At 39.8% G+C, this 27,278-nt stretch overlaps 2 protein-coding genes across 3 annotated transcripts in view; one reads left to right on the forward strand and one right to left on the reverse strand.

The window, feature by feature from the left end:
- CDCA2 (cell division cycle associated 2) overlaps positions 1 to 4,956 on the reverse strand; it is a 49,984-nt gene extending 45,028 nt beyond the window's left edge. Inside the window, exons 1-4 of one of the 2 annotated variants that reach the window (XM_053900949.1) lie at positions 4,400 to 4,956; positions 3,580 to 3,643; positions 3,314 to 3,487; positions 2,016 to 2,167 (exon numbers count right to left, since the gene is read on the reverse strand). In XM_053900949.1, coding sequence (XP_053756924.1) covers positions 2,016 to 2,167; positions 3,314 to 3,487; positions 3,580 to 3,643 — 390 coding nt within the window. In that variant the 5' untranslated portion in view covers positions 4,400 to 4,956. Of the gene's footprint in view, positions 1 to 2,015; positions 2,168 to 3,313; positions 3,488 to 3,579; positions 3,644 to 4,103; positions 4,310 to 4,399 lie in introns of those variants that run through there. The other variant, XM_019466906.2, reaches the window with a different exon arrangement.
- A 247-nt stretch (positions 4,957 to 5,203) lies between these two features.
- Positions 5,204 to 27,278, forward strand: part of KCTD9 (potassium channel tetramerization domain containing 9) — a 35,630-nt gene continuing 13,555 nt past the window's right edge. The window contains exons 1-6 of the mRNA XM_019466909.2: positions 5,204 to 5,311; positions 17,347 to 17,468; positions 20,025 to 20,068; positions 23,526 to 23,622; positions 24,271 to 24,329; positions 24,535 to 24,663. Of these exons, the coding sequence (XP_019322454.1) occupies positions 5,264 to 5,311; positions 17,347 to 17,468; positions 20,025 to 20,068; positions 23,526 to 23,622; positions 24,271 to 24,329; positions 24,535 to 24,663 (499 nt within the window). The 5' untranslated portion in view covers positions 5,204 to 5,263. The remainder of the gene's footprint in view (positions 5,312 to 17,346; positions 17,469 to 20,024; positions 20,069 to 23,525; positions 23,623 to 24,270; positions 24,330 to 24,534; positions 24,664 to 27,278) is intronic.

Here is a 27,278-nt window from a genome sequence, read left to right on the forward strand (position 1 = left end):
ATGTCGGCGGAAGCAAGGGAAATAAAAGCAAAAATGAACTATTGGGACCTCATCAAAATAAAAAGCTTCTGCACAGCCAAGGAAACAATCAGCAAAACTAAAAGGAAACCGACAGAATGGGAGAAGATATTTGCAAGCGACACATCAGATAAAGGGTTAGTATCCAAAATCTGTAGAGAACTTATCAAACTCAACACCCAAAAAACAAAGAATCCAGTGAAGAAATGGGCAAAAGACATGAATAGACACTTTTCCAAAGACATCCAGATGGCCGACACATGAAAAGATGCTCAACATCACCCATCATCAGGGAAATACAAATGAAAACCACCATGAGATACAACCTCACACCTGTCAGAATGACTAACATTAACAACTCAGGCAACAACAGATGTTGGCGAGGATGTGGAGAAAGGATCTCTTTTGCATTGTTGGTGGCAATGCCAACTGGTGCAGCCACTCTGGAAAACAGTATCGAGGGGCCTCAAAAAACTAAAAATAGAAGTACCCTACGACCCAGCAACTGCACTACTAGGTATTTATTCATGGGATACAGGTGTGCTGTTTCAAAGGGACACATGCACCACAATGTTTATAGCAGCACTATCAACAATAGCCAAAGTATGGAAAGAGCCCAAATGTCCATCAATGGATGAATGGATAAAAAAAGAAGTGGTCTATATATACAATGGAGTATTACTCGGCAATCAAAAAGAATGAAGTGTTGCCATTTGCAACTGCGTGGATGGAACTAGAGGATATTACGCTAAGCAAAATTAGTCAGAGAAAGACAAATATCATATGACTTCACTCATATGAGGACTTTAAGACACAGAACAGATGAAGATAAGGGAAGGGAAGCAAAAATAATATAAAAACAGGGAGGGGAACAAAACAGAAGAGACTCTTAAATCTGGAGAACAGAGGGTTGCTGGAGGGGTTGTGGGAGGGGGGATGGGCTAAATGGGTGAGGGGCGCTAAGGAATCTACTCCTGAAATCATTGTTGCACTATATGCTAATTCGGATGTAAATTAAAAAATAAACAAATAAAATAAAAAATAAACAAACATAACTTTCACTGCATCATCACGGACATTAAGCGAACCTGGCATTAACACCTCCTGTGAATGCTTAGCAGAATGGACTAAAATGACAGCTTGGTGCCATCAATTTGACCCACCGTTGCTCCTGCACTGTGAGCACAAACATCAACCTAGTGGAAAAAGGGCAAACACCTCACTGCTATCACAAAAATATGTTTTAACACCTTTGACCTCTTGAATAGGACTCAGGGATCCCCAGGGATCTGCAGATAATCTCTGAGAACCACCGGACTACATAGCCTCACGCATATATAGATAGTGTCCAAACACTGAAAAATGAACAAGTGGTAATGTAAGTACATTTTAAAAGCGGAAGGCCAGTACCAAAAGAGACAAGTAGTTGTCCTTCCAGAAGGGTAAACCTTAACAGTGTCTTTCACAGTACCTCTTGTATGTTATTTTACTTTTTAGAAATATACATTATTCTGCTAAAAATGTGCAGAAATATCTATATCCCTCCCCATCAGCAGACAAATAAATCTCTCCCTTTCACAAGGTTATCCCCAATATATTTTGTCCCGGGGGGGAACTCTTACCCCTACATGCCAATATGCAGTGATCAAAAAAAATTAGACACTTAGAAAGTATTAAATAAAAAAGCTTGAAAAATACTGCCTCACCTCATTACAGAGAAGAACATTAACTGGGGGGGGGGGGGGGGGATCTGCAAAATAAAACAGCTCACCTAGAAAACCATTTCTATCCGTTTCTAACCTAATTCTTGATGTGCCCATGTTCAACATCCCCATCAATGCTAACTGAATGATCTCTATAAGACACAGACAAAATATTATCTCCCCAACCCAAAAAAGATGAGATGCACAAGGTAGAAACACTGTGCAAAAGCTTTGTAACAGAGCAAAACATTCTCCCTGGAAGAATTCATGACAGAACTTGGAAGAATATCATACCAGAAAAGGGGAATTCTGTGTCAAAGATTTCTCCACGTTCTTTAAATTCCGCTGCTGAGCAATGAAACGAATAAGATGGTTTGTTTCAGGGGAGCCCCGAGCACCAATTGTAGAGCGTCGTCTCGATTTTTTCAGGGAGGATGGTGACCTTCCTATAAAGAAAACTCATTAAAATTGGAACAAAACAAGGCAATCGTCAGTAATCATGTACTGAATTCCCTGTGATATAGCAGCCTAAGATAGCAAGATAAACACATTACAAAAATCTAAATAGATAAGGATAGGCGAAATTCTTCACACTCGAGCAGTTGGATGGGGATCTTGTTTTGTCTACTGACTTATTCCACACTTCTCAAAGTGTCTGACACATAGAGAGCACTATTAGACAGCTCTGGAATGAATATGTGAACACATTTTAACAGTTGTCATTTTTGTTTCAGATTTCCTGCACACAGGGACGGGTGATGGCTTGCTCTGGACTAAGAACTTTTCATTTTCTGGAATTAGTCAGTCTTCTCCCCAAGAACTGAAAGGAAAGTTCTCCACTTAGGCCAACGTACTCTCACATTCCCAATTCTTCAAGAGGATTTATTTCTCGGAGACACCTATCTACCTTGTACACACTACTCTGAATTCTGGCCACATACTGAAGAGGACAAAATAAATCTAGTTTTGTTGTTGTTGTTTTTAAGGCCTATGAATAATGTTAAGAAAGGAATACAGAAAGGTATGTTACCGTGATCTTGTCTAAATCATGTATTACCTAGCTTAGTGCCCTGTGACTTTCCAGTCTTCTGCTACCTTCCATTTCTAAACGCTGTTTTCCAATCTAATCCCATTTCCGTATTTATTTCATTACGCAAAATTAGCCTCTACTGGTGAATTTCATTTCTACTCCTACAAGATTAGCCCGAGTCAATTTTCTGTCTGTGCTTTTGAAAGAGGCATTCCCCAATCTTTCTTAATTACTCTTCAACATTCTCTTATTTTTGCCATGCGTGAGCATGAAATTTATTACTATAGTCTATGTATTCCTATATCCCATGTGTCAGTCACATAGTGTTCACAGACATCTTTTCCAGTTTGAGCACAGAGCACACTTCTGAACATTATCAAGCTGGATGCCCTGGGACTCTGATATTCTAATATGCTAAATGCACTGTGCATATTCACAGAAATCTTCCTAATTGAACATTTGCAGAGTCAAAGTAATGACATAGAGAAGATGAACAAAACTAACTTATGTAAGTTATTTTTAAACTTTAAAAGCACTGCAGTAGAATGACAACTTCTCTTACCTGAAGGGTTCTTTACAAAGCTTTCAGGTGTAATTCCCAGTTGCTCTACTGTTACTGTGGAAAAGTCCAAGGGTGACTTAAAAGTATCTGGTGTGCAACCATTAGGAGTCCCTTCAGGCGCATGCTTGTGAGGAGTTACAAGCTTCCCATTTCCCAAAATTAAAGAGGTACTTTCTGAAACAGACAACATATTGTGAGGGCAAAATATGATGAAAACAAATACCTAAACCTTACGTTTCACAAGGAGGCAACAGATCACTACATACCAGCACCAGGAATAGCAGACTCGTTGATTTCAAGAGGCTCGCTGTCTTTTGAGTTGGTATCCATCTAAAAAAAAAAGAGAGAAGAGAAAAATAACCCCATCCCCAATATTAACGTAACTCAATCAAGATCCTCATTCAAGACTGAATTTTAATGCAACCTATACAGGCATGAAACTAGATGCCAAGAACGTATTTTGAGAGCTTTTAAAAAGAGCAAAGGAGGAAACTGCCGTTGGGGAGGAAACCAACAGATCCCACACTAGAAGCCATGGCTTTTCAACCTTGGCAAACATCTGCAACATCTGCGTACCCTGTTAAAAGACACAGCTTTGCAGATTCCCAGAAATTCTAATTAAGTAGGTCCGGCTGGGTTCCAGGAAATCTGAATTTTAGAAAGCACACGGGTGACCCGGCTCAGGTCACAGGAGTGGACACAGGACCACTATCTCCAGAGCAGAAGTACAACACGCTTCTGAAAAGCACGCCCCAAAAACAGCTCTGCTGCACCAGGCTCCTTGCCCTACCTCTCACTCCCGCAGCTCGGCTCTCCCAATGGGTTTATTTGAAACGCTCCACCGCAGGTGAGTGTCTTGCAGGTGTTGACGGTTCGCTCGAGACGGCAAGTACCGGCCACCAAGCGGGTCGCCGGGGGCCGACTTGTCCAGGGCGCCAGCACTCCGACGCCCAAGTGCGCACTCCCTACCCTCTCCACCGCCAGGCCGCACCCGCCGCCCGATTCAAACCGCTGGCCCCGCCTCCCGGCACTGGCGTTACTCCGCGAATCTCTACGCCGCCGCTGCCCGCACGTGTCCACGCGTACCTCGATCTGCCAGGCCTCTTCCTCGCCGTCCCAGGACCAAGAGTGGCTTCGTGAGCTGGAGAGAAGCCACCACTAGCCGTGGGTGACGCATCGACGAGAGACACCGGCGCCTAACCTGTATCCGCAGGGACTACATTGCGTGAGCGTCTCGCGGAGGAACCCCTCGGTTAGTGCTGGCTCCGCCCCCCATTTTCCAATTGGATACTGCAAACTTCGAAAAGAATCGTTGGACCAATCCTGGCAGAAGGACGGGCGGCCCTTACCCAATCACTCAGTCCCGACGCCAGCCGTTTCGCCCGTGGTTTGAGCGAGTTGAGGGGGGTGGTGCTACTTGTATGGGTCCCTGCTAGTGCTCCACCTCTTTCCTTCAAACCCCGCCTCCCTATGCAGATGAGCTCTACCTGGGGTTGGGTTTGCGCCTGCTCAGTAACGCTTTGAGCCGCCGTTCGGCTTCAGGTTCAGCTGATTGGCTGATAACCCTTCCCGTCTGCCAGACTGCAACCTCTCTTCCCTCCCTCCACCTGGGCTGGGTTAGTATGAGCCCACCCAATGAAGGGCGATGATTGGTTGAGTTCTGGCCGGCGCTGCCTCCTGATTGGTGGAGCTTAGAGTCAGTCTGGGAGAGGTGGGGGAAGGGTCCCAGGCTGACTGAGAAGCCCAGGGGCGGGGTGGGAAGGAGGACCGGCCAACCCTGGGGTGTGTGACCGAGAGTGCTTGCGAGTGTGTCTCCGTAAGAGAAGGAAGGTGGCGAAGGGAGGAGAGTCCGAGTGGGTGGAGGGAGGGGTAGGGCGGGAGAAGAAGAAGGTGGGAGGAGAGCCAGGTGGGAGGGTGGCGACTCACTCAGGACCCAGTGGGGGCAGCGCGATGAGGCGGGTGACCCTGTTCCTTAACGGCAGCCCCAAGAACGGAAAGGTAAGGGGGTCGGGAGGAGGCGGGCCGGCTGCGGGGGGCTAGGGCAGCGGAGCGCGGAGCGGGCTGGCAGGGCAGAGGGCTGAAGTTGGGGAGAGGGGCTGGGTGGTGGGCGTGCGCCGGGGGTGGGGGCGTCCAGGAGGTGAACGTAGGGTCCCCGCGGCCTCCTCCCAACCCGCGGGATTCCTAGCCCGAGCCTGCCCTTGGGCTTTCCGGCCGTCCTGGGGACCAGCGCAGGTCGGCTTGTGCTTTAGCGTTCCCACGTCCAGGTGTGGGTCCTGGAAAGAGGAGGACTCGGAGGGCGTGGGGAGGGCCGCTGTCACCTGAGCGCTGGGTGCTGATTGATGTTCCTCTTGCCGCCGCCTCCCCGAAGACCCCGCTGCCCCCCACCCCTGGCTATAGAAGGTGCTCGTGGCCACCTTCGTGCTGAGTAATGGTCTGCTCCAGAAAGTGGTGGTTAACAACTAAGGCGGGCACGGAAGCCTGATCAGGTAGAAAGAATAAAAAACAAAACAAAACAAAAACCAAAAAAACGGTTTATCGGTGGATAAATAAGATATTCTTCTAGGTCGGAGAGAAGATTGAAAATTAGGGACATTTTCTTGATGGTTCCTACCTTTCTCTTTTAGGCGCCCCCAAGCCCCGCCGCCGCCGAACTTACTCACTTTTTAATTTCGCCTTATTTTAGTTCCTTAGAGGACCGTCACAGTAGACCAAAATGGATTGATTTGACATCACAAGTTGCTGTGTTAGGCCTTTGTTGAGGGTGTGGTACTAAATATTTTTTTCCAAGGCTGGAGCAAGCCAAAATGAATCCTGTTCCTTCTCAAGCCTCTTGCCCCACCCATGAAAGTTGTTCGGCTTCTTTGGAAAATTTGACTGTTCAAGGCAGACATTTATGATGTGGCTAAGTGACATCTAGAAGTAACTATGCCTTAGAGTCTAAGACGAAGGTAAATTGGCCTCATTGTATTATTTGTCAGAATACAGTACTTTGTTTCCTGCATATTTTGGAAACAGTAAATTTTTAACTAGTGTATTTGTGCCCGGGTATGAAAAATGGCTTTCCAACTACTCCGAAATTTTAAAATAAATCTGCGCTAAAAATCTGAAGTACAGTCTAGTTTGTTGACTATAATTTTGCGTTATTCTGGCTTTAGAGATTTAACACATGAAAACAACTGGCATGTATTCAAGTTCTGGAGTTTTCATGAATGTTACTTGCAAATATATTTCACGAGAGTTCTGTTATTTCTGACCATTAACTTTTTATAAACCTGTTTCGTCTGCTGTTAGCTGCTAATAATCTAAAACTTGTTACTGGAAGACTTAGTATATCCAAACAATTGTAATATGTTCTCAAAAACAGACCTCTGATGGACCTTTTTTTCCAGCATCTCTGCTTTGTCCCTCCCTGAAAGACAAGATGTTTCAACTCAGCCATAAATATTTAACTATGCTGTAACTCTCCTCTGAAACCACTGAATTTTGTTTTTTCAAAGATCGTCTGTGTTAGTCTTGCCGTGTCTTTTGCAGCTATCTAGTTTTGACTAGGTTAGATTTTTGGATTTAAATTGTATTTATTTTTAAAATATTTTGATAGGGAATTTCAATAGGTTAGAAAAACCACATCTCGAGTAAATAAAGATAAATATGTTTATGTTGGGAAGATCAAACTAGAAAGTACTTGTATAAACTCAATATTAAAAACAAATCAAACCATAATCCTTACTACTTAATTGGAAAACATATCCTATGCCAAAGCTCTCCATGTTTCCTTCTCTCTCTCTCTAGCTAATTAAAAAAATACTATAAGTCCTCTTATTTGACAAAAGATAGCAGAATAACACGTAACAGCTGGCATGTTGATGTAAATCAAGCGACTATATTTAGCCAGGATTGGCGTGATCGTGACATGATGTTCGCGAAAAACATGCTGAAACAGAGCACCCCTGTTAGAGTTTGATTTCCCACCCAGCATTTGGAATATCTGTGTCACTTTCATTATCTCTGTACTTACCTAGCTTCTAGTTTTGCTTCCTGGCCATAGGACCAGTCTGTTTTTTCAAATAAGTTTCCCTTCTATAAAGCTTGTTCAGTGGTTGCCAGACTGGGCCGTAAAGCCCAGGGTTGGAGAGGCCAGGGAGTTACTGTGGGGAACCACGTCATATATGCTACTATGACTTTTCTGTATACTGAATCAACAGAAGTGTTAGCTGGTGAATGCTTTGATGTAGTTGTAGAGAGGACATTGCATTCTCTAAGTGCTTTCCAGAGTGAGATAGGACACCACAGAGGGTGTGCAAGAGGACCCGCCGGTATTTAAGAAGAAATGCTATGCTTTCTATTTGTACTTAAAAATATAAAGTCATATTAAAAGTTGGTTTTTCAATCTCTAAAGACACACGTGCTTTCAACCACCGAATATATCAGGTGGTCTCAAGTCTTCTGAGTGAGGAGAGTGGGTTCATACGTGAAAACTTCCTTCACTCGTTGGTTCGCTTAGGCATATTGTGATGTACTGAAGCACACATGTGCTGGGTTAAGATGTGTATTATCCAGGTTTCGACTAAATTAACCTTCACCAAAATGCCAAGTGGCTTTTTGTTTTTAAATGTTTACTTATTTGAGGGGCGCCTGGGTGGCTCTGTCGGTTAAGCGTCCGACTTCAGCTCAGGTCGTGATCTCACGGTTCGTGGGTTCGAGCCCCGCATCGGGCTCTGTGCTGACAGCTCAGAGCCTGGAGCCTGCTTTGGATTCTGTGTCTCGCTCTCTTTCTGCCCCTCTGCTGCTGGTACTCTGTCTCTCTCTGATTCCCAAAGTTAAATGAAAAAAAAAATGTTTTAATATAAAAAAAAAAAATGTTTATTTGAGAGAGAGTGAGAGTGTGTGAGCAGGGAAGAGGCAGAGAGAAGAGAGAGAGAATCCCAGCAGGCTATGCGCTGAAGGCACGGAGCCTCATGCAAGGCTCCATCTCAGGAACTATGAGATCAGGACCTGAGCCAAAAATCAAGAGTCAGTCGCTTAACCGGCTGAGCCACCCAGGCACCCCAAAATGCCAAGTGGCTTTAAAAGATTCCTTCAAAGAAGCAGCAGATTGAAGACTACTGGTTAATGTGGACACACGTAGCAATGAGAAAATGGTAGAGCAGATATCTCCCAATAGAAATTACGAGATTAAAAAAAAACAAAAACTGGATCTCTGGATCTGAGAAGTCAAAAAGTACCGAATTTTAAAGACTATTTTAAAGTCCCAAATGATAACTACTATTAACAATAAGCCACTCCCTAAGTGTGTATTGTTCGTGGAAACATTAGCCAATGATGAGGTCATCCCCATTAGCAAGATGTTTAAAAATACTTCCCAACGTACGAAGACAATTTCAGATGTTTTTCTTTTCCTTCTTCCTTCCTTGTTTGTTTTCATTGTTTAAAGTCAATTTTATATTTGCAGGGTTTCATTCAATTTAATGATAACTAGGGGATTTTTCCTGGCCGACTCCATACTCTATGTTGATTAAAAAATCCTCATTTGGGAAATCATATTTTTTCTGCGTGTGGCATAAGCTTTATAAAATAACTAAATAAACACATAAATGTTTGAGCACATGCCCAAAACTGTTTTACTGATGGGGTACATAGTCAAAAACATTTGAAGGCCATGATTCTAAAAAATTGGGATCTTTAAATTTTAGGGGTTTTTTTCAATTGCTCCAAAAGAATCAGTTGTGCTTGAACCCTTTCCTCCTTTCTCCATATGCCTCAGAATTTCCATTTTTCTCTTTTTAATATTCCCTGCAAATAGTTGGCATAAGGAATTCGAAATGAGGGCCCAAACACCTGAATGTAGTGAATGGCTTTGGAGCAACCTGGTGTCAGTTCAAAATTTCTGTACATTTTGAACATAAGTTGCTTATTTAAACTTCAGAATATTCAGTAATGGGCTGTGCAAGTTGTAAACCTTTTGTATACCTTATTCATTCATTCAGCCAACACTTCCTGAGTACCGTCTTCTATGAGAAACCATGTCAGTTCACTGCAGACATAGTGGGATATGAAATAGATCTTCTGTGCTGATGTTTACAGTCCTGGCCCAGGACGTAATCGTTTTCCTTCTGGCTTCGATATTAGGTCAGAAATGTGTTGTTGGTGTTGAGTATCCAAATTTGAATCCATTATATTAAGCGGAAGAAAGATGAAATCTAAACATTAGTAACAACTTTGCTCTTCAATTTTAAACATTTAAAAAATGTACTTGATACACATAAAGAATATCGATAATGCATAAAAAGTAAGAGGAAAATAATAAATAGGGTAAACCTCCCACACAACCCAGGAAAAAGCATATTACCAAAACTCAATTACTTGTCCACTGTTGTATCCCCTTGCTTCTCCAATTTCATGGGTGTGTATTTCTCTTTGCCGTATTTCTTAATTTTTTTTTTAATGTTTATTCATTTTTGAGACCCAGAGACAGAGTGCGAGTGGGGGAGGGGCAGAGAGAAGGAGACAAATGACGCCAGGCTCGAACTCACGAACTGCAAGATCGTGACCTGACTTAACGGACGGAGCCATTCAGGCGCCCCTGCTGTGTTTCTTTAATAGTTGAGCCATGTATGTCTGAGTAACTAAACTATATTTTGTTTTGTCATTTTGGCACATATCCTACAATGATATATGTAATCTTTTTGGATTTACGATATTTCTAAGATTATAACCTTAACATTCCACATAGTTACAGTTTAGTTATTTTCACTGCTTTGTAATAGTCCATTATATACAAATAACTATCACATTTTATTCATTCTCCTGTCACTGGGCCTTTGGGTTGTTTATTTCTTTACATTTTGCTATTAAATTGACAGTGCTACGATGAATGTTCCTGTATGTATATCCCGGTGAACACATGCAAGCATTTTCTAGGGCAGTGGTTTGCAAACTTTAGCATGCATTGGGATTAGCTGGATGAATTGAGAAACCACATTGCTGGGCCTCACTCCCAGACCTTCAGATTCAGTAGATCTGGGATGGGGCTGAAATTTGCATGTATAACATATTTCCAGTCTAGGGATGGCACTTTTGAGAACCACTGCTCTAGTGGATATATATATATAAGTTGTAATAACAGTTGACCCTTGAACTACATGGACTTGAACTGTACAAGTCCACTCATATGTATATATAAGTGCACTGTATATAGTACTGTGAATGTGGGGTGCCTGGGTTGTTCAGTCATTTGAGGGTCCAACTTCGGCTCAGATCATGATCTAATGGTTTGTGAGTTCGAATCCTGTGTCAGGCTCTGTGCTGACAGCTCAGAGCCTGGAGCCTGCCTTGGATTCTGTGTCTCCCTCTCTCTCTGCTCCTCCCCTGCTCACTCTCTGTCTCTCTCTCTCTTTCAAAAATAAATAAACATTAGGGGCGCTTGGGTGGCTCAGTCGGTTAAGTGTCCGACTTCAGCTCAGGTCATGATCTCGTGGTTCACTAGTTCAAGCCCCGCGTGGGGCTCTGTGCTGACAGCTCGGAGCCTGGAGCCTGCTTCGGATTCTGTGTCTCCCTCTCTCTCTGACCCTCCCCCCATTCATGCTCTGTCTCTCTCTGTCTCAAAAGTAAATAAACATTAAAAAATAAATAAATAAACATTAAAAATAATTTTAAAAATACAGTACTGTGAATGTATATTCCTTATGATTTTTTCTTTATTTTTTGAGAGAGAGAGAACACTTTGGGGGGTGGGAAGGATAGAGAGGGAGGGAAAAAGAGAGAGGAAGGAAGAGAAAGAGAATCTTAAAGTAGGCTCCACACCCAGTGTGAAGCCCAACTCGGGGCTCCATCTCACAACTGTAAAATCATGGTCTTGTGGTTCATGAGTTTGAGCCCCGCATCAGGCTCTGTACTGACAGCTCAGTGCCTGGAGCCTGCTTTGGATTCTGTGTCTCCCTCTCTCTCTGCTCCTCCCCCCTCCCTCAAAAATAAACAAATATTATGCCCTATATGCTATCTAATTTGGATGTAAGTTAAAAAAATGAAATTATGGGGCACCTGGGTGGCTCAGTCAGTTAAGCATCCGACTTCGACTTAGGTCATGATCTCGCAGTTTGTGAGCTTGAGCCCCGCATCAGGTTCTGTGCTAACAGCTCAGAGCCTGGAGCCTGTTTTGAATTCTGTGTCTCCTCCTCTCTCTGTCCCTCCCCTGCTCATGCTCTGTTTCTGTCTGTCTCTCAATAATAAACGTTAAAAGAATTTTTTTAATCAAATTAAAAAATAAAAAATAAAGTATTAAAAATAAATAAACATTTAAAAATATAAAAGTCAGACACTTAACTGACTGAGCCACCCAGGCGCTCCTTCCTTACGATCTTTTTAACATTTTCTTTTCTCTAGCACACTTCCTTATAACGGTAGAGTATATAACATAATGTATAAAATATGTATTAATCGACTTTATGTTCTTGGTAAGGCTTCCAGTCATCAGTGGGCTATGAGTAAAGTGGAGAGTCGAGAGCATTGTGTGGATTTTAGAGTACACGGGAGAGGGAGTTGGTGCCCCTAAACCCTGCATTGTTCAAAGGTCAACTGTATTTGGTGCTAGTGTATGTGAATGTTTAATTATTCCAAAGGCCAAATTGTTTTCCAGAAGTATTGCAGTATTTTAACATTTGCCTTCTTGACCTAGAGTTAGTTATGTCATCTTTTTTAGCAACGAAATAAGCGAAAAATCTGTGGAATTTAAGAAACAAAACAAATGAATAAAGGGGGGGGAGGCAAACCCAAAAACAGACCGTTAACTCTTAGAAAAGTGATGGTTACCAGAAGGGAGGTTGGGGGTGGTGGTGAGTTAAATAGATGATGGGGATTAAGGAGTGCACTTGGGATGAGCACCAGGTGTTGTATGAAAGTGCTGAATCGCTACATTGTACACCTGAAACTAATATTAAACTATGTTAACTGGAATTTAAATAAAAACTTAAAAGAAAATCAATTTTAAATGTATTCAACTAAAAGTGTAGGTAGAGTAAATTGGATTCCGTGTTTAATAATTGTGATCGGTAGTTTGGGTAAATGAGCCTGCGTAAATTCAATAAATATTTATTGATAGTGTATTAGGTAATAGTATGGGCATGTAAGAAAAAACACTTTAAGTACCTGTGCAGGTTTTAATTTTTACATTTGAGAAACATAGGTTGCAATTTGAAAATGGCGTTTAAAGGCAAATTAAAACTCCCCAAATTGATATGTCCTCCTAGGTACAGAATGACATTTACTTTCCCAGTGGGTTAGATGGCTTTCACTTGTCCTTTAGACAGGATTAAGTTCAGCAGTATAATATAGTGGTCATAAACTTGACTGCATGTGCTTCTCAATTTACTTCATAGAATGTTTCCATTCTTAGTGCCTAGTTTACTAAAGTGGATAATCACAGTGATGTGGACCCTCGGGGCCCACACTGGGGAGTACGCATAAAGTAAATAGCCATTCTTAGCACAATCGTTCTAGAACTGCTCGGCCCCTCTGAGGACAAAAGTAAGCTCAATATAAAACAATCAGAGTTCATATCCATGACATCTAAGATGTCCATTGCTGCTTTTTCCCAACCAAGTTGTTACATAAAGAAAGGTACGTGTGCCAGTCTATTAGAAACTTTCGTACCAACTTAAAATCTTTTCCAAATTTATCACATTTTTATGTTGGTAGAGATCTTTTAAATCTGATATTATGGTTGGTTTATAAGAAAGACAGATGTTGAATATTATGTTTGCAATATAATTCTAATCTTGTTTGTTAGTAAGCTCGAGGGAGTAAAGCTAAAGTGATCTAGTTAAAAACAAATGCCAAAAATGCCCTTCAAATGAAAAACGAGTATGGTGGCCCAACTTACTGGCAGTTTTCAAATTTACAGAACTGTAAGATTTTCCTCAATCATTTCACTACTATTTTCTCTAATTGATGGCCCTTTAGTTATTTCATGTAAAGGGTCAACTGCTAGAATAATTTTTATTTGTAAAATTAGAACGTAGAGCAATGGATATCTTCCAACTTTTTTCTACTTATTGCATAAATCATACAAATTCATTCTAACAAATCTGGGAAACAAAAACACATAAGAAAATAAGTCAACCATCATGTTATTACCCAAAGCTAGACACTTTCAGTAGTTTTACGACTGTCACTTTAGAATTGCATTTTAACTGTGTATTTTGTTTTTCAACTTAAGAATGTCATTGGAAAAAACTTAAATAAAAATAACTGACTCATACAAAAAAGATGTGTCCTAGTTCCACACTCTGAAAGCAATGAAAATTTCATCTAACATTCAAGACATACTTGTCACAGGCTTATTATAAACCCGTTAAAGTAACATTTAATTAACTAGAGCCTTCTTTTTAAACCAGCTGTGGTTGTTTTCTGGATGTCACGACTAAGGAAGTAGTCAGGGATGTACTCAAGTGCTGCTCATCAGAATTGCCAGGGGTTAACATTTTATCCATATTCACAGAATGAGTAACGATTTTTTACAGATTAAAACTTTCTCATTCAACCTGTACAGCCTAGATAGAAAGTTGGATTGGAAAATATTTGGTGAGATGTTAAATTGCATTTGATACTGTGTTATTAGGGCTGACTTAAGTGAAAATAAAATGAAGTTTAACTCAATTTTTACTTAGAATGTGTTCCTTAGTAGTTTTGCAACCTACAAAGAAACATCTGTTATGCTTTGATTGCCCTGAGAATTGCCAGGTTGTGTGTGTAGGGTTTTTGTTTGGTTTTGGTTTTGTTTTGTTTTTTGTTGTTGTTGGTTTTTGGTGTTGTTTTGTTTTGTTTTGTTTTTGTCTTATAAGTAAATTTGACATCCGTGGGGAAGAAAGAGAAGATGGCAACTACTCAACCCCCCATATAGATCTGCAAACAGGTTTTGAGTTAGACATTATCACTTTGTAACTGTGAGCTGCTGGGTCTTAGTCAAGACTAACAGTTAAAATAGATGTTTCTTTGTTTGTCATTTTGTTCTGCTCTTTGAAACAGGACTGTCCGGTAGAACTTTCCACGATGGTGGAAATATTTCACATCTGCAATGTTCAGTATGGGAACCGCTAGTAAGTGTGGCCACTGAGCCGGTGAAATACGGCTAGTGTAACAGATGAACTCAGTTTTAATCTTTTATTAATTTTAATACATTTAAAATCTAAATGGCTTCTTTTAGCTAGTGGCTTCCAAATTGGACAGCATGGCTTTAGAACATGGCGGGTGACCTTTATTTTTATTAGGAAACAAGTGACCTACGGAAAGAATCAAGTCAATCATATGGACATAGAAAATAATTTAATTTGATGTAGTTTTGAAAAATAAGTCATATAAATGTTATTTTCTAGGGACGCCTGGGTGGCTCAGTCGGTTAAGCCTCTGACTCTTGATTTCCACTCAGGTCATGGGATCGAGCCCCACATCAGGCTCTGTGCTAGGCTGGGCATGAAGCCTGCTTGCAATTCTCTCTCTCTTTGTCTGTCTCTCTCTCTCTCTCTCTCTCTCTCTCTCTCTCTCTCTCTCTCTCTGTCCCTCCCACCCCTTGCATGCACTCTCTCTCAAACTTTTAAAAAGATGTTATGTTCTAATATTTAAATGCAGGAGCGTAACACAGATACATTAAATTTTCATCCATTTTATGATATGGCCAGTTGAGTGAGAGAAATGAAAAATGCTGGGGAAGAAAGTTGATGTTCTGGCAAGGAGAGGACAACGTCAGGCCAACTAAAGCCATGTAAAAATATATAAGAAGCAAAGATCAGTTAGAAAATTATTAATATAATAGCAACTATGACAAGAATGCTGATGATGTTAGAAAGGATTTTCTTACCTTCCTCTGGCAGTTTCCAGACTGTAAAAGTTGATTTGCATTTGCTTTGGTCACTCTGTTGTGTTTTTACCTTTGTTGATTCTTTTGTTTCCTCTCCACACTCTCTCCCTTAGCAGGAGCAGGTATACTACATAATGCTTTATGTATTCTTTCTTTTCTCCCAGGAACATGTATCTGCACTAACAGAATTCCAGGCCCTTACAGAGGTGAAAAATGGTAGGAAATATAGGAGCCATATTTTATTCAGATTTCAATTATTTATGGCATGTCTGCAGTGTCAGAACACCGTGCCAAGTGCTTTGCATCATTTTTTTTTTCCATGGCAAGATATACATGACGAGATCGGGCGTGTTCAGGGTGGTATGGCCTTAGACATGGCAACATACACATGACAAAAGTTACCATTTTAGCCATTTTTTAAGCACACAATTCATTGGCATTGAGTACATTCACAGTGTAACCTCACCACTACTTCCAAAACCTTATCAAACCAAATAGAGACTACCCATTGGGGTGCTTGGGTAGCTCAGTCGGTTAAGCATCAGACTTTGGCTCAGGTCATAATCTCACGGTTTCTGAGTTCAAGCCCCACGTCAGGTCCTGCACTAACAGTGAGGAGCCTACTTGGGATTCTGTCTCTTTCCCTCTGTCTCTCCCCTTCAACCCGCCCCCCGCCCCTTTCTCTCTCAAAATAAACTTAAATTTTTTAAAAAAAGAAAGAAACTAGCCATTAAGCAGTAGCTTTCCAAACCAAGCCTCCACTCTGCTAATCTTTGTTGTACTGTCTGCCTCTATGAATTTGCCTATAAGTATGTCATAATTGGGATCACATAATATTTGCCCTTTTATGTGTCTGGCTTATTTTACTTAGCATGTGGTTTTAAGATCCATCTATGCTGTAGCATGTATGAGAATTTCATTCCTTCTAATAACACTGAGTAGTATTCCATTATATGTATATACCACATTTTGTTTATCCACCCATCCGTTTAAGGACACTTGGATTGTGTATATCTTTTAATCCACCCTCTTCCCTATAAATTATGCTTCCCTACAAATTATGCTTCCCTACAACCCTTCCCTAGAATTCCCCAGCTAACAATACTTCTCTGTCCTTTTATCCTTACGATCCAAGAGAAAACAGTTGGAATCTGTCATGAAAGATTGCACACTCTTATATTAGCCAACAATTCCCTCTATGCCCTGCTATTCATTTTATTTATTTAACTAAAAATTCAACATCTACTGAACTCCAGTCACTGGTAAACAAAGGATCAGCCTTGTTTCTTATTTCACATGGCACCTTTATCCAATATCCTGTGGGAAGTTGATTGGCTGTTCATTCTTCATGTTCAGCCCCTCATCTACATTTCATTCATAATTTTCAGAGATCCTGACTGATAATGGCACAACTGTACAACTCAGCCACTGGGAACCCATAGTTAAAATTATATTGCAGCAAAAACAAACAACTTACTACATGGAGGGATCTCAGCCCCCATCTAAGTATTTGCATTGCTTATACATATATCAGACTGTGCCTAATGTAAAGCTGGAGAGATCAGTTCACTGTAACCCAGCTGTTTGCTGTATTTAGAATGTTAGCTAAAATCTGGCTTTGATAACATTAGTAGTTATTGAAGAACGAAGTAAATGAAGTGGGAAGTTGTTACCTTGCGTATGGCGATTGGTGTAATAAATGTTATAAACAGTATATCATTCCTATTTTTAAAATAAACATTCCTATAACAAAGGAATAACATGAAAGCAACATTATAAAGACTTCATACGTCTCAGGCACTTTGCTAAGCAGGTACCATGCATTAACTCATTTCATTCTCGTGACCTGATTGTAGGTGAGACTTTTATTTAGTTCTGATTAAAGCAACAGAAGCATAAAGAGATTGATTTGTCTCAAGTTGACAGCTAGGAAATGTCAAAGCCTACATTCAGCTTTGGGTCTGTCTTCAGAACTGGAGCACTATGTAACGTACGTAAGATTGTAGATTTTTTCAGGCAGAGATGATTTCTTACATTCTAGTTTTGGATTTCAGCAATATTAGAAGTTAATAATCTCTCAAAATCTCCTTTTACTTGAAGTTTGATTTTTAGTCGTGTTTCTAGTGTGGTAGCTTCTAATTTGTAAGTAATGCAATTCATTACATTTAATCTGGTGTGTTCACAGGTGGTTGCTGTGTATGGAACTTTATCTGATTTGCTTTCTGTGGCCAGCAGTAAACTCGGCATAAAAGCTACCAGTGTGTATAATGGGAAAGGTGGACTGATTGATGATATTGCTTTGATCAGGTAACCTTCACTTTTTATAAGCTCTCTCCAGTGTTCCCTCAGTGCCTTGGTGCTCTGCTGGTTCCCTTAAGAAGACAGAATCTTGGCAAATGATTGCCTAAAATTTGCTCTTTGGAATTTAAATAATTTGGGCTTACAGCATAAGATACAAAGCCCTCTATTCCAATATTCTGACAGTCTTTCTGCAAAGTTCATATTGGCTATAAGGAATTTTTTCTTCATGTTATTAGAGATGGATCTAATAAGGCCTACAATAGGGGGGTCAGAATTTATTTTTGTTTTACAAAATTGACGTACATACATTAACTCATGATTTGATCGCCTCCGAACGTGTGTGTTTTTGTAAGATAAACTTAAAATATTGATTCTTCTCTACTTGTTATAAAACTAGTCCTCACAAAGAAGCAGGCCAGTTTGCAAAATGGCCAATTTACACAAAACCAGTTCACCAAAAATCATTTGGAAGATGACCGATCTGCCAAGTTTTTTCCAAGTGTTAATTTCACCACATCTTTTCTGCCTCTTTTCCCCACTGGCTTATCATTTGGGTTTGGCTAATCTCTTTTTGGCATGTTTCAGAATTCAGATGCCTAGAACTTCTGGAACTTCAGTCTCTGAAGACATGCATTTTTTAATGTTAGAAATCTGATCTCTTGAATTTTATATGCTACTGCTTGTTATTCAATTCGTTTCCTAGAATATTTTGAATTTTGTAAACCTTATCAAGAGCTACTTTGGGGGTACCTGGGTGGCTCAGTTGGTTAAGTGACAGACTCTTGATTTTGGCTCAGGTCATGATCTCACGGTTTCATGGGCTCAAGCCCTGAGTTGGTCTCTGAGCTGACAGCTCAAAGCCTGCTTGGGATTCTCTCTCTCCTTCTGTCTCAAAATAAAGACCTACTTTGGAAAAAACCTGCTAGATAAGAGAGAACTTTAAGTAGAGTGAACTCACCAGTGATCTGCCACAATAGTGGTTTTGTGTTTGTTGGGTTTTGTTCTTGTTTTTTAAATATCCTAGGCAGATTTATCTCTTTAGAACAAATGTTAGTTCACCTCATTCCATCCTCACCGGATCATAGAATTTTGAAGCAAGAAGAGGCATAAGAAGGAAGATAGGAATGGAACACGAAGTACTGACTCAATGCCACTTACGTTCTATTGACTCTTCTCAAGTTACTTCATTTAATTGGCGAAGAAAACACATGGGGTTTTTTAAAGTGATGGTACGAAGATAATGATGTGCTAAATTACAATAGTATACAAAGTTTAGTTTTCATTTAAACTCAGGTCAGTATGACATTTCAATATAATACACTGCCTTTGAAGGTAATCACCTCTAATCTCTTCATTCTATGAATGAGGAAACTAAACATCTGAGAACTTCCACGTCTTACCCAGGTCATACAGTTTAGTAGTTGATTTTTGTTAGAAGAAAACAAATTTTCATACTAGTCTTAAGAGTTAACTGGCATGGTGATGGAGCAGAAAAAAAGCACAGACTGAATTAGCTTTAAAATCCAAATCAGTGAGAATGTCTTAGTTTTTCAGCATCTGTCTCCCAGCTTCTTTCGGTTTCAGTGGATAATTGCGTCTCATTGTTGAATGATTTACATCAACCGAAGTTTCTCCTTAACACAGACTCTGCTTCTAGGAAACATTCAATATATTCTTATGATGTCTTATAGGAAATAAAAAATTTATACACATTGAGACCGGGACTGAAGCCTTGTAAAATATCTACCTGATTAAGAATTCGCGGCTCACAGTGCAATCTCTGATCATTTATTTACACTAATGCTGAGATATGTTGAGGCAGGGGAGGAGATACATACTGATAATCTAGAATTTTGGACTGTGTGCAGTTGTCTTACATTCAGGGGGCTGGTGGGTGAGTTTTTATAGCAGAGTTATACTTGCAATTATATTCTTCCTAAATGTTACGTGAAAATGTCTTTTCATTTTGAAAGCACAGAGCAGCTGATGATTTCGAAGAAAACTCCAATAATTTTTTTAGGGTTACAGAATTAAAGTAAAAAAAAGAAGAGTTGGCCTATGGCTTTAATCATACCAGATAAGAAAGCTGAATTCACAAAAGTTGCAAAGTGGCTTTTGGTCTTTTTGTGGGTTTTTTTGCATTTCATTTTATGTTATTTTTGAGAGCGCGTGCACACTCGTGCACAAGTGTGGGGGAGGGGCAGAGGGAGAGAGAAAGAGAATGTTAAGTAGGCTCCACACTCAGCTTGATCCCACAACCACGGTATCTTGACCTTAGCTGAAATCAAGAGTCGGATGCTCAGCCAACTGAGCTACCCAGGCACCCCAGTTTTTTCCATTTTAAAAGTTCTTCCATGTGTGGGATCTTATGTGAATTTAAATCCAAAGATAGTTCAAACGTTAAGCAAAGCACTGGAAACTTAACTCAACTTCTTCTTTGCAATATAGATTAATAGCAAAACCTGCCTTCTACATAATTCTAAGGTACAGTTCCTCTAATCAATTGATAATTAAGGTGATTTCTGGATTTTGATGGTGGTTTTTAAATTTTGCTTTCCCCAGGGATGATGATGTTTTGTTTGTGTGTGAAGGAGAACCATTTATTGGTAAGTGACTTCCTTAAAAGCCAATTTTGTCTGCCCAAATGAAAAAGACGAAATGGCAAACATTTTATATGCGCTTCCCAAGCCTAATATTAAAAAGGATCTTGTGGCAGTATTCAGATCGCCATACCTTTTCTGATCTAAATTGAGTGTCTGTGTTGAGCTAAATTTTTAATTTGAATTATGTTGTCATATTTTAGTGTGGATACCTCATCCTTTCCATGCCTTTAAAATGCTCTGAAAGTGCACAGACTCATCAAATATGACTCATCAAATAAGGTAGTTTCAGTTTTAGAAACTACAACTTTTGTTTTGAAATTGTCTCCTTGGCAATGTCGAAATTTCTGGGTTATGTTACAGATTTTTGAGTATGTATTGCTTGTATAAGTTAGTGTTTGGTAATCATTCGCCAGTGGTCAAATCAAATGGGTCAAAAATGACTTGGTATCAACCATACACACATGGACACATATTTCGAAGAAAGTCGTGCATCTCAAAAGAAAGAGCCTAAGGCTCAGATAGCTTAACTGTTCTTTGAGTGTTTGATATGTTCAGTTCCATACAGCCTGGTCCTGAATATTTAATAATTTGTTTAAGCCATCACGGTACTTGAATTTGGTGAATAGAGGTAGTTCTCAGGATCAGCACACCAGCAGCTGCCAACTTAGAAGTAAGTACATGCTTTTCTGTCTCTACCGTAAAACAGTGCGCACAGAGTTTTCCACACGTCTGATCCATTAGCTTAACAGAGTGGTTAGCAGGCAGTGGTCACTTAATTGGTTCATTGCACACATACAAACGAAACAAAAAGTAATCAATTTGTGTTTTTGTTTTATCGTTATGAACTCTTGGGTTTAAAAATATTTGATATGTTCTCATGCTCTGTGTTTATTGCTGCCTGGAGTATTTTACATGTGTCTGATGGAAGTCTCTTCAACCCCTTTTAATACAGCTCCGTTGGTCTTTAGAACTTCCTTCCTGTCTGGAATAACGGGGTGTACAGCTTAACCTTCCGTTGCAGACCCAGATCAATATTTTTTCCAAGAAGCCTTGGTTTCTTTTAGTAGGAAATGTCATTTCAAAACACAGTCTGGGTGCCAGACAGACTCACTTTTACTGGGTTTATCATTTTTACTAGGCTTTTTGATGGACAGAGTTAGAAATACATAGCTAGCTAGAGACGAAATGTATATGTAATATATATTATATGATCTAAAGTTTTATATGCTATATAAAAAGGAGAGAGTTCATGAGTTCATACTCATACTTTGGTTTGTAATCGGGATTTTAAGGTTTTTATTTAACTTTCTCTGTCTTACACCTGTGTCTCCTTTCTTTCGTTGGTTTTCAGGGACCTAGGGAATGATAGAATTATGTCACATAAGCACTCATTTACTTCATCCCACACGAAACACACATAAAAGTGTCAGTAACAGTTCCAATACTTTCAGTACCAATATGATTACTAAAGACAGTTAAACGTTTTTTGCATATGCTCATTCCTTTCTTCCCTTACTTAAAAAATTGCATAGCCATTGCATAGCCATTATATACTATACCCTCTCTCTTAAAACTGTCACTTAGCTTTACTCCTAAGTGTATTGGATGCTTCCCTTCAGTCCTTATGTTGATGCCTCCAGTGCTCATCTGAAACTTGTTCTCTAGTAGATTGTTTACAGAGAACTTCTGAGACGAACAGTATTCTCTGACATCTCACAAGTTAATAACAATTTGTGGCTTCTATACTTGAAAATCAGTTTGGCTGGTTATGTCAAAAATGATGTGTCAAAACTGAACAAATTGCAAACTTTAACGGTGTGTATTTTATTGTATATCAGTTATACCTCAAGGTGCCTAAAAAATCCTTGGTTCACATTTTCATTCTTTAAATATCTTAACTATGTTACTCTTACTCTGACATAAGATGTTGGTGTCCAAAACATCTGATCTTTCGTAATGATTATTTTTCCTAAGCCACTCCAAGGATTATTCTCTTTCTTTAAAAAGTAATTTTAGTAAACTCTTTAGTAAACTCTTTCTGGGTGTTCTGGGTTGATTTTGTGTGGTATGTGGTGATCCTGTCAATAGGTACTTTCAAATGTTCTTTTAATTTCAAGACAGTTTTCCTGAACTTTCAATTATGCGTTTATTTTGTCCCTGTGCTTTGATTTTCTTATTTCAGGACTCCTATTGTATGCATGTGGGATCTTCTGTGCTTGTCTTCTGTATTGGGAATCTTCTCTTAAATCCTTTTTATCTTTCTTCATTTCTTATTGATTTTTAAAGCTTTCCTCTTTTTCAGCTTTTATTTCCCTTAAGGTTTTGTCTCTTTATTCTCTCTTGGGTTTCTTCTCGTTTGATCTTCATCTCTGAATTGTTTTTTGTTCGTTTCCTTAGAGAGAGAGCACACACAAGCGGGGAAAGGGCAGAAGGAGAGGGAGAGAGAATCTTAAGCAGGCTCCACGCCCAGCGTGGAGCGTGACATGGGGCTCGATCTCATGACCGTGAGATCATGACCTGAACCAAAATCAAGACATGGACGCTTAACCACCTGAGCCACCAGGCACCCTGAATTGGTTTTTCATTATAGCTCTAATTCTCCCCTGAGTTCTTTCACCTCAATTCTGAGTTATATTGTTCTTTCATGTTTTGTATTACTTCTTCAGCATGTTTGGAATATTAGATTATAGTTTTTATCTATTTTGCGGGCATTTCTTTCTGGCACATTTTCATTGTCTAGAGATGTAATTCTTTTAAGATTTTTGTATGGGATTTTCTGTTGCTCACTTAACATAAAAGTTGTTTCCTTAACTTGAGAAAGGTGGGCTGCCTCAGGAAAGATTTTCTAATTTCATGGCTCTAGAGTTCCCTTTTCTATTGTTTTTGTGAAGTATTGAAATGTATGGCAGTCACCTTCTGATACATTCTGGTTCTGCTAGACCTTTCTGCCTTTTATCTGGACTCCTCTTTCTTGGGTCGCTGTTGTTTTTGTTCTGTTCAACTGCATTCTTTTTCCAACATCTTACCCTTGGTAGTGGGCTTTGTCCTAGAAGGGATTTTTGGTTGGTGGGTTTCGAGAGTTCATCTCCAGCCTGCTCAGTTCCCACTGCAAATGCCTGCATCCATTTCCACATCCAGATACGCCTTCCACTTTGAGTATGGTGTTCTCAGATCGACTTACTGAGCTTTGAAATGAGTATGGATTACTTGGGAATTCTTCGGTTCATCACATACCCTGTTGTTTCTCGCAGCTTCTTCCTTCAAAGATGCCAGTACCACATTGCTCTTCTACCTTTCAGTGTTGGTGGGAATACCTTATCACCTAGTGTTGTCTTAAATACTGTCTGTGGGTCTCTGGTAGCTCTGGTATGCTTTTATGTGTGTTTTTAGTGTAAAAAAAATTACGCTGTGGCCATCTTCCCCAGTTCCCCAATCTTAACTTTTTTATTGTAATTTCTAGATCCTCAGACAGATTCTAAACTACCTGAAGGGTTGTCGGGATCTCACACGGATTGGCTAACGTTAAACGTCGGAGGGCGTTACTTTACAACTACACGGTAGGCGCATGTGAATGTGTGCACATGTGTGTGTTGGACCGGGGCGGGGGGGCACTACGTAGTGTTTGTTCTTTCCTGCAATTTTGCTGATTTCCTTAGAAGACACTCCATTGCTGCTTAAAGTACTCTGTGATCTTAAACCATTTTTTAGAAAGTTTTTTCAAGAGTAGAAAAATGATTCCCAAGTCATTCCAAAGAAAGCATGAAAGGCATGAACATGCTTTTTAGATAGCAAATATTTCAGGCTTTTAGACCATGCTCTTTAGATGTCAGGTAATACGCATGCAACACAAGTAAAGATGAACAACATTGAAATCTGTAGCGACTACAGCTGCTTAGATTAAAGGGATAAGAAACGTGTTAAGTTTAGGTCAAGAATATTGTGATATGATAGCTTGCTAGAAGGATAGATGAGTGTTTTAAGTGAAAGGAAACCAAAACAATATTTGAGTCAAAGGAAGTGCCAGATTGGAAGGGATTTTGATAAATGGCAACTTACTGCACGTTTTTGTTCCCCAGCATCACTCCTACCAGGTTATAGCATGCATCTTTTTGAAAGAGCAGCTGGGATCGAGTATACTCTTGACTTAAAATATGTTTGTTTATAAAGACAAATGGAGAAATCAATTTTTTTCCCTGAATTCTTAGGAGCACTTTAGTGAATAAAGAACCTGACAGTATGCTGGCCCACATGTTTAAGGACAAAGGTGAGTGCAACACATGGTTTTCACATTTTGTGTGATCTGTTTGTAGCTATACTGACCTAACTCTTGTCCTTCTGTGCTTTTTTAATGGTATCAATACTTTTTACGGGGGTAAAAACTTACTAGTATGTAATATAATTTTTCTTCATAAATTTCTAACTTTGTTTCTTGTTTATGGGGGGTTTTCTTCGCTGAAATGGTGACACAGGTGTCTGGGGAAATAAGCAGGATCATAGAGGAGCTTTCTTAATTGACCGGAGTCCCGAGTACTTTGAACCCATTTTGAACTACTTGCGTCACGGACAGCTCATTGTAAATGATGGCATTAATTTATTGGGTGAGTTTTTAGTATGATTCCTCACATTTTTGTAACTTTAGGATATTTAATTTGTTTTCACTTGTTTAGTACTATAGTATATTTTCATAAAGTAGAAGTATATCTTTTCCACTTTTAAAACTAAATTATTTATACATATATGAGTGTATATAGATATAGAAACAGGCACAGATAGTCTTTGTGTCTATGGGTATATGTTTAGACAACCCATAAATTCTGATTTTAGATTCTAAATAGATTTAGATTTTATCACAAGGGACTCTAAAAGATTTTGTTGCTTTTAATTGAACTGGGACTGTGACTTGACTTCAAGTTATGGACCTTCCCATTATACTGAGATGTAGAGTCGTCAAAAGGGGAAATTCCGCTTCAGAATCATAAGAATGGATTAGAAACTCAGTACTACGACTTACAACTCAGTTCCCCAAGCTTAACTTGGGGAAAATCTGAGTGTGCTTTGAAAACTGAGTATTAAGAATCTACTTGTCTCTGACTACATCACAGGATATTCACACCGTGGAGATGATATAGACCAAAGCTCTTATAAAGCAGTAGATGCGTATTCAAAACTGATGGGCCTCGAAGTGGCTAAATTTGGTCTGACTTGGTGGAGAGCATGGTGATCTTGAGTGCGCATTCTCTCTCAGCTTCTACAGATTGTTGCCATGTGGGTGTGTGGACCTAGGGTGTCAGAGCCTTGATTTTTAAAGAAAAGCTGGAAATCTAAAACTTTATGTGGAATCTGATCTTGAAAATAGTACCATCAGAATCAGCCTGGGCGGAGCTAGCTTACAATCTCTGTAGAACAATAGATACAATAACTTTTATTATTGCTGTATTAAATTTTATACTGCCTTTGAGGCTTACCCATTGCAAAAAGTGACCTTATGTGACCCTTCATCTGGCTCCATACCTATTCATAACAAGTTCTTGTTGCTTTTTTATTTATTTTTTACCTTCTACCAACTGTTGCTTAAAACCATGTATAACCTATTTTTTTACCTTAGTCATTCTGCAGAAATTATCATTAGAACAATAAGCAATAGTACCCTCTCATACAGTCCTTCGCTTTTCAGCAGCTAGATCACTCTGCTGCTTATACTCTAGTGGCCACTTTTTTCTCCTGGGGACATTTAAATCTCACTGAGGATATCCTATGGGCTCTTTGATGCTTCCCAGTTTAATTTTTCTCTATGCTATCACTGATAGCATTTCATATCCTCCCCGCCTAGGAAATAACGTCAGAAATATACATCCATGCTATCTCAGACTTCAGCGATACAGGCTATTGACAAGCTATGCTTGGCTCCTTTTTCAAGTCTCTTGCTGGAAAGGCTCTTATTTATGCAGTTTTCAGCAGGCAGAGGTCTATACTGGATTCATTTTATAGAACATTACTTCTGATTAGTACAAAGTCCACCCAAACTCAGCTACAAGTTGCCCCCAAGTAGTTATATGCTTTATAATCATTGACACTGACTTATTTCTCTCCCCTCTGTTGACTTAAATGACCTTATCTTGCTCTTCCTAATTTGTGCTTTCATCAGTGAATATATTTGTTGCTTACTTTCATTATTTCTTTTGTTTTCTGCCTTGAATGACCTTCAGTTTTTCCAGTGAATCATGTCTTCCTTTTCTGTTTGCATTTGTCTTCAAAACCTTCTTTTTCTGATTTAAGTCATCGTTCCCTACCTCATTGCTAAATCTCACTTCAGGTATTCTCTAACTTGAGAACTTTTCTGGCATTTCAATATTTATTTCCCTGAAGTTGACATGAATTTTCTGAACTCCCGTTTGATATGATAAAAGGAGAATGGTCTTAAATGTCAGAAAACATACAATGTAATAATGATCATGGCGATCATTTATCAAGAACCTACAAGGTGCCAGGCATTATACCAGATAATATATATGCCTATCTCTTTTAATACATCTGTCAGCTTTGTGAGTAAAGTAATAATACCCCCATTTCACAAATGTGAATGGGAACTTTAAGAGAAAGGGTAAGGGGCGCCTGGGTGGCTCAGTCGGTTGAGCGTCCGACTTCAGCTCAGGTCACGATCTCACGGTCTGTGAGTCCGTGAGTTCGAGCCCCGCATCGGGCTCTGGGCTGATGGCTCAGAGCCTGGAGCCTGCTTCCGATTCTGTGTCTCCCTCTCTGCCCCTCCCCTGTTCATGCTCTATCTCTCTCTGTCTCAAAAATAAATAAACGTTAAAAAATTAAAAAAAAAAAAAAAAAAAAAAAAAGAGAAAGGGTAAGTAGCTTCTCTAAGACCAAAAAGGTAGTAAGTGGCAGAGCTGGGATTCAAATCTGATTCTTCCTGGTGCTGATAGAAAATGTGCTAAAGGGGCGCCTGGGTGGCTCAGTCGGTTAAGCGGCCGACTTCGGCTCAGGTCATGATCTCGCGGTCCGTGAGTTCGAGCCCCGCGTCGGGCTCTGTGCTGACAGCTCAGAGCCTGGAGCCTGTTTCAGATTCTGTGTCTCCCTCTCTCTGACCCTCCCCTGTTCATGCTCTGTCTCTCCCTGTCTCAAAAATAAATAAAACGTTAAAAAAAAAAAAATTTAAAAAAAAAAAAGAAAGAAAATGTGCTAAATATTCCTTCCTTTTCTCAAC

The sequence above is a fragment of the Panthera pardus genome, unplaced genomic scaffold (assembly GCF_024362965.1).
Source record: "Panthera pardus isolate Hobbes unplaced genomic scaffold, ASM2436296v1 HiC_scaffold_13, whole genome shotgun sequence".
Lineage (NCBI taxonomy): Eukaryota > Metazoa > Chordata > Mammalia > Carnivora > Felidae > Panthera > Panthera pardus.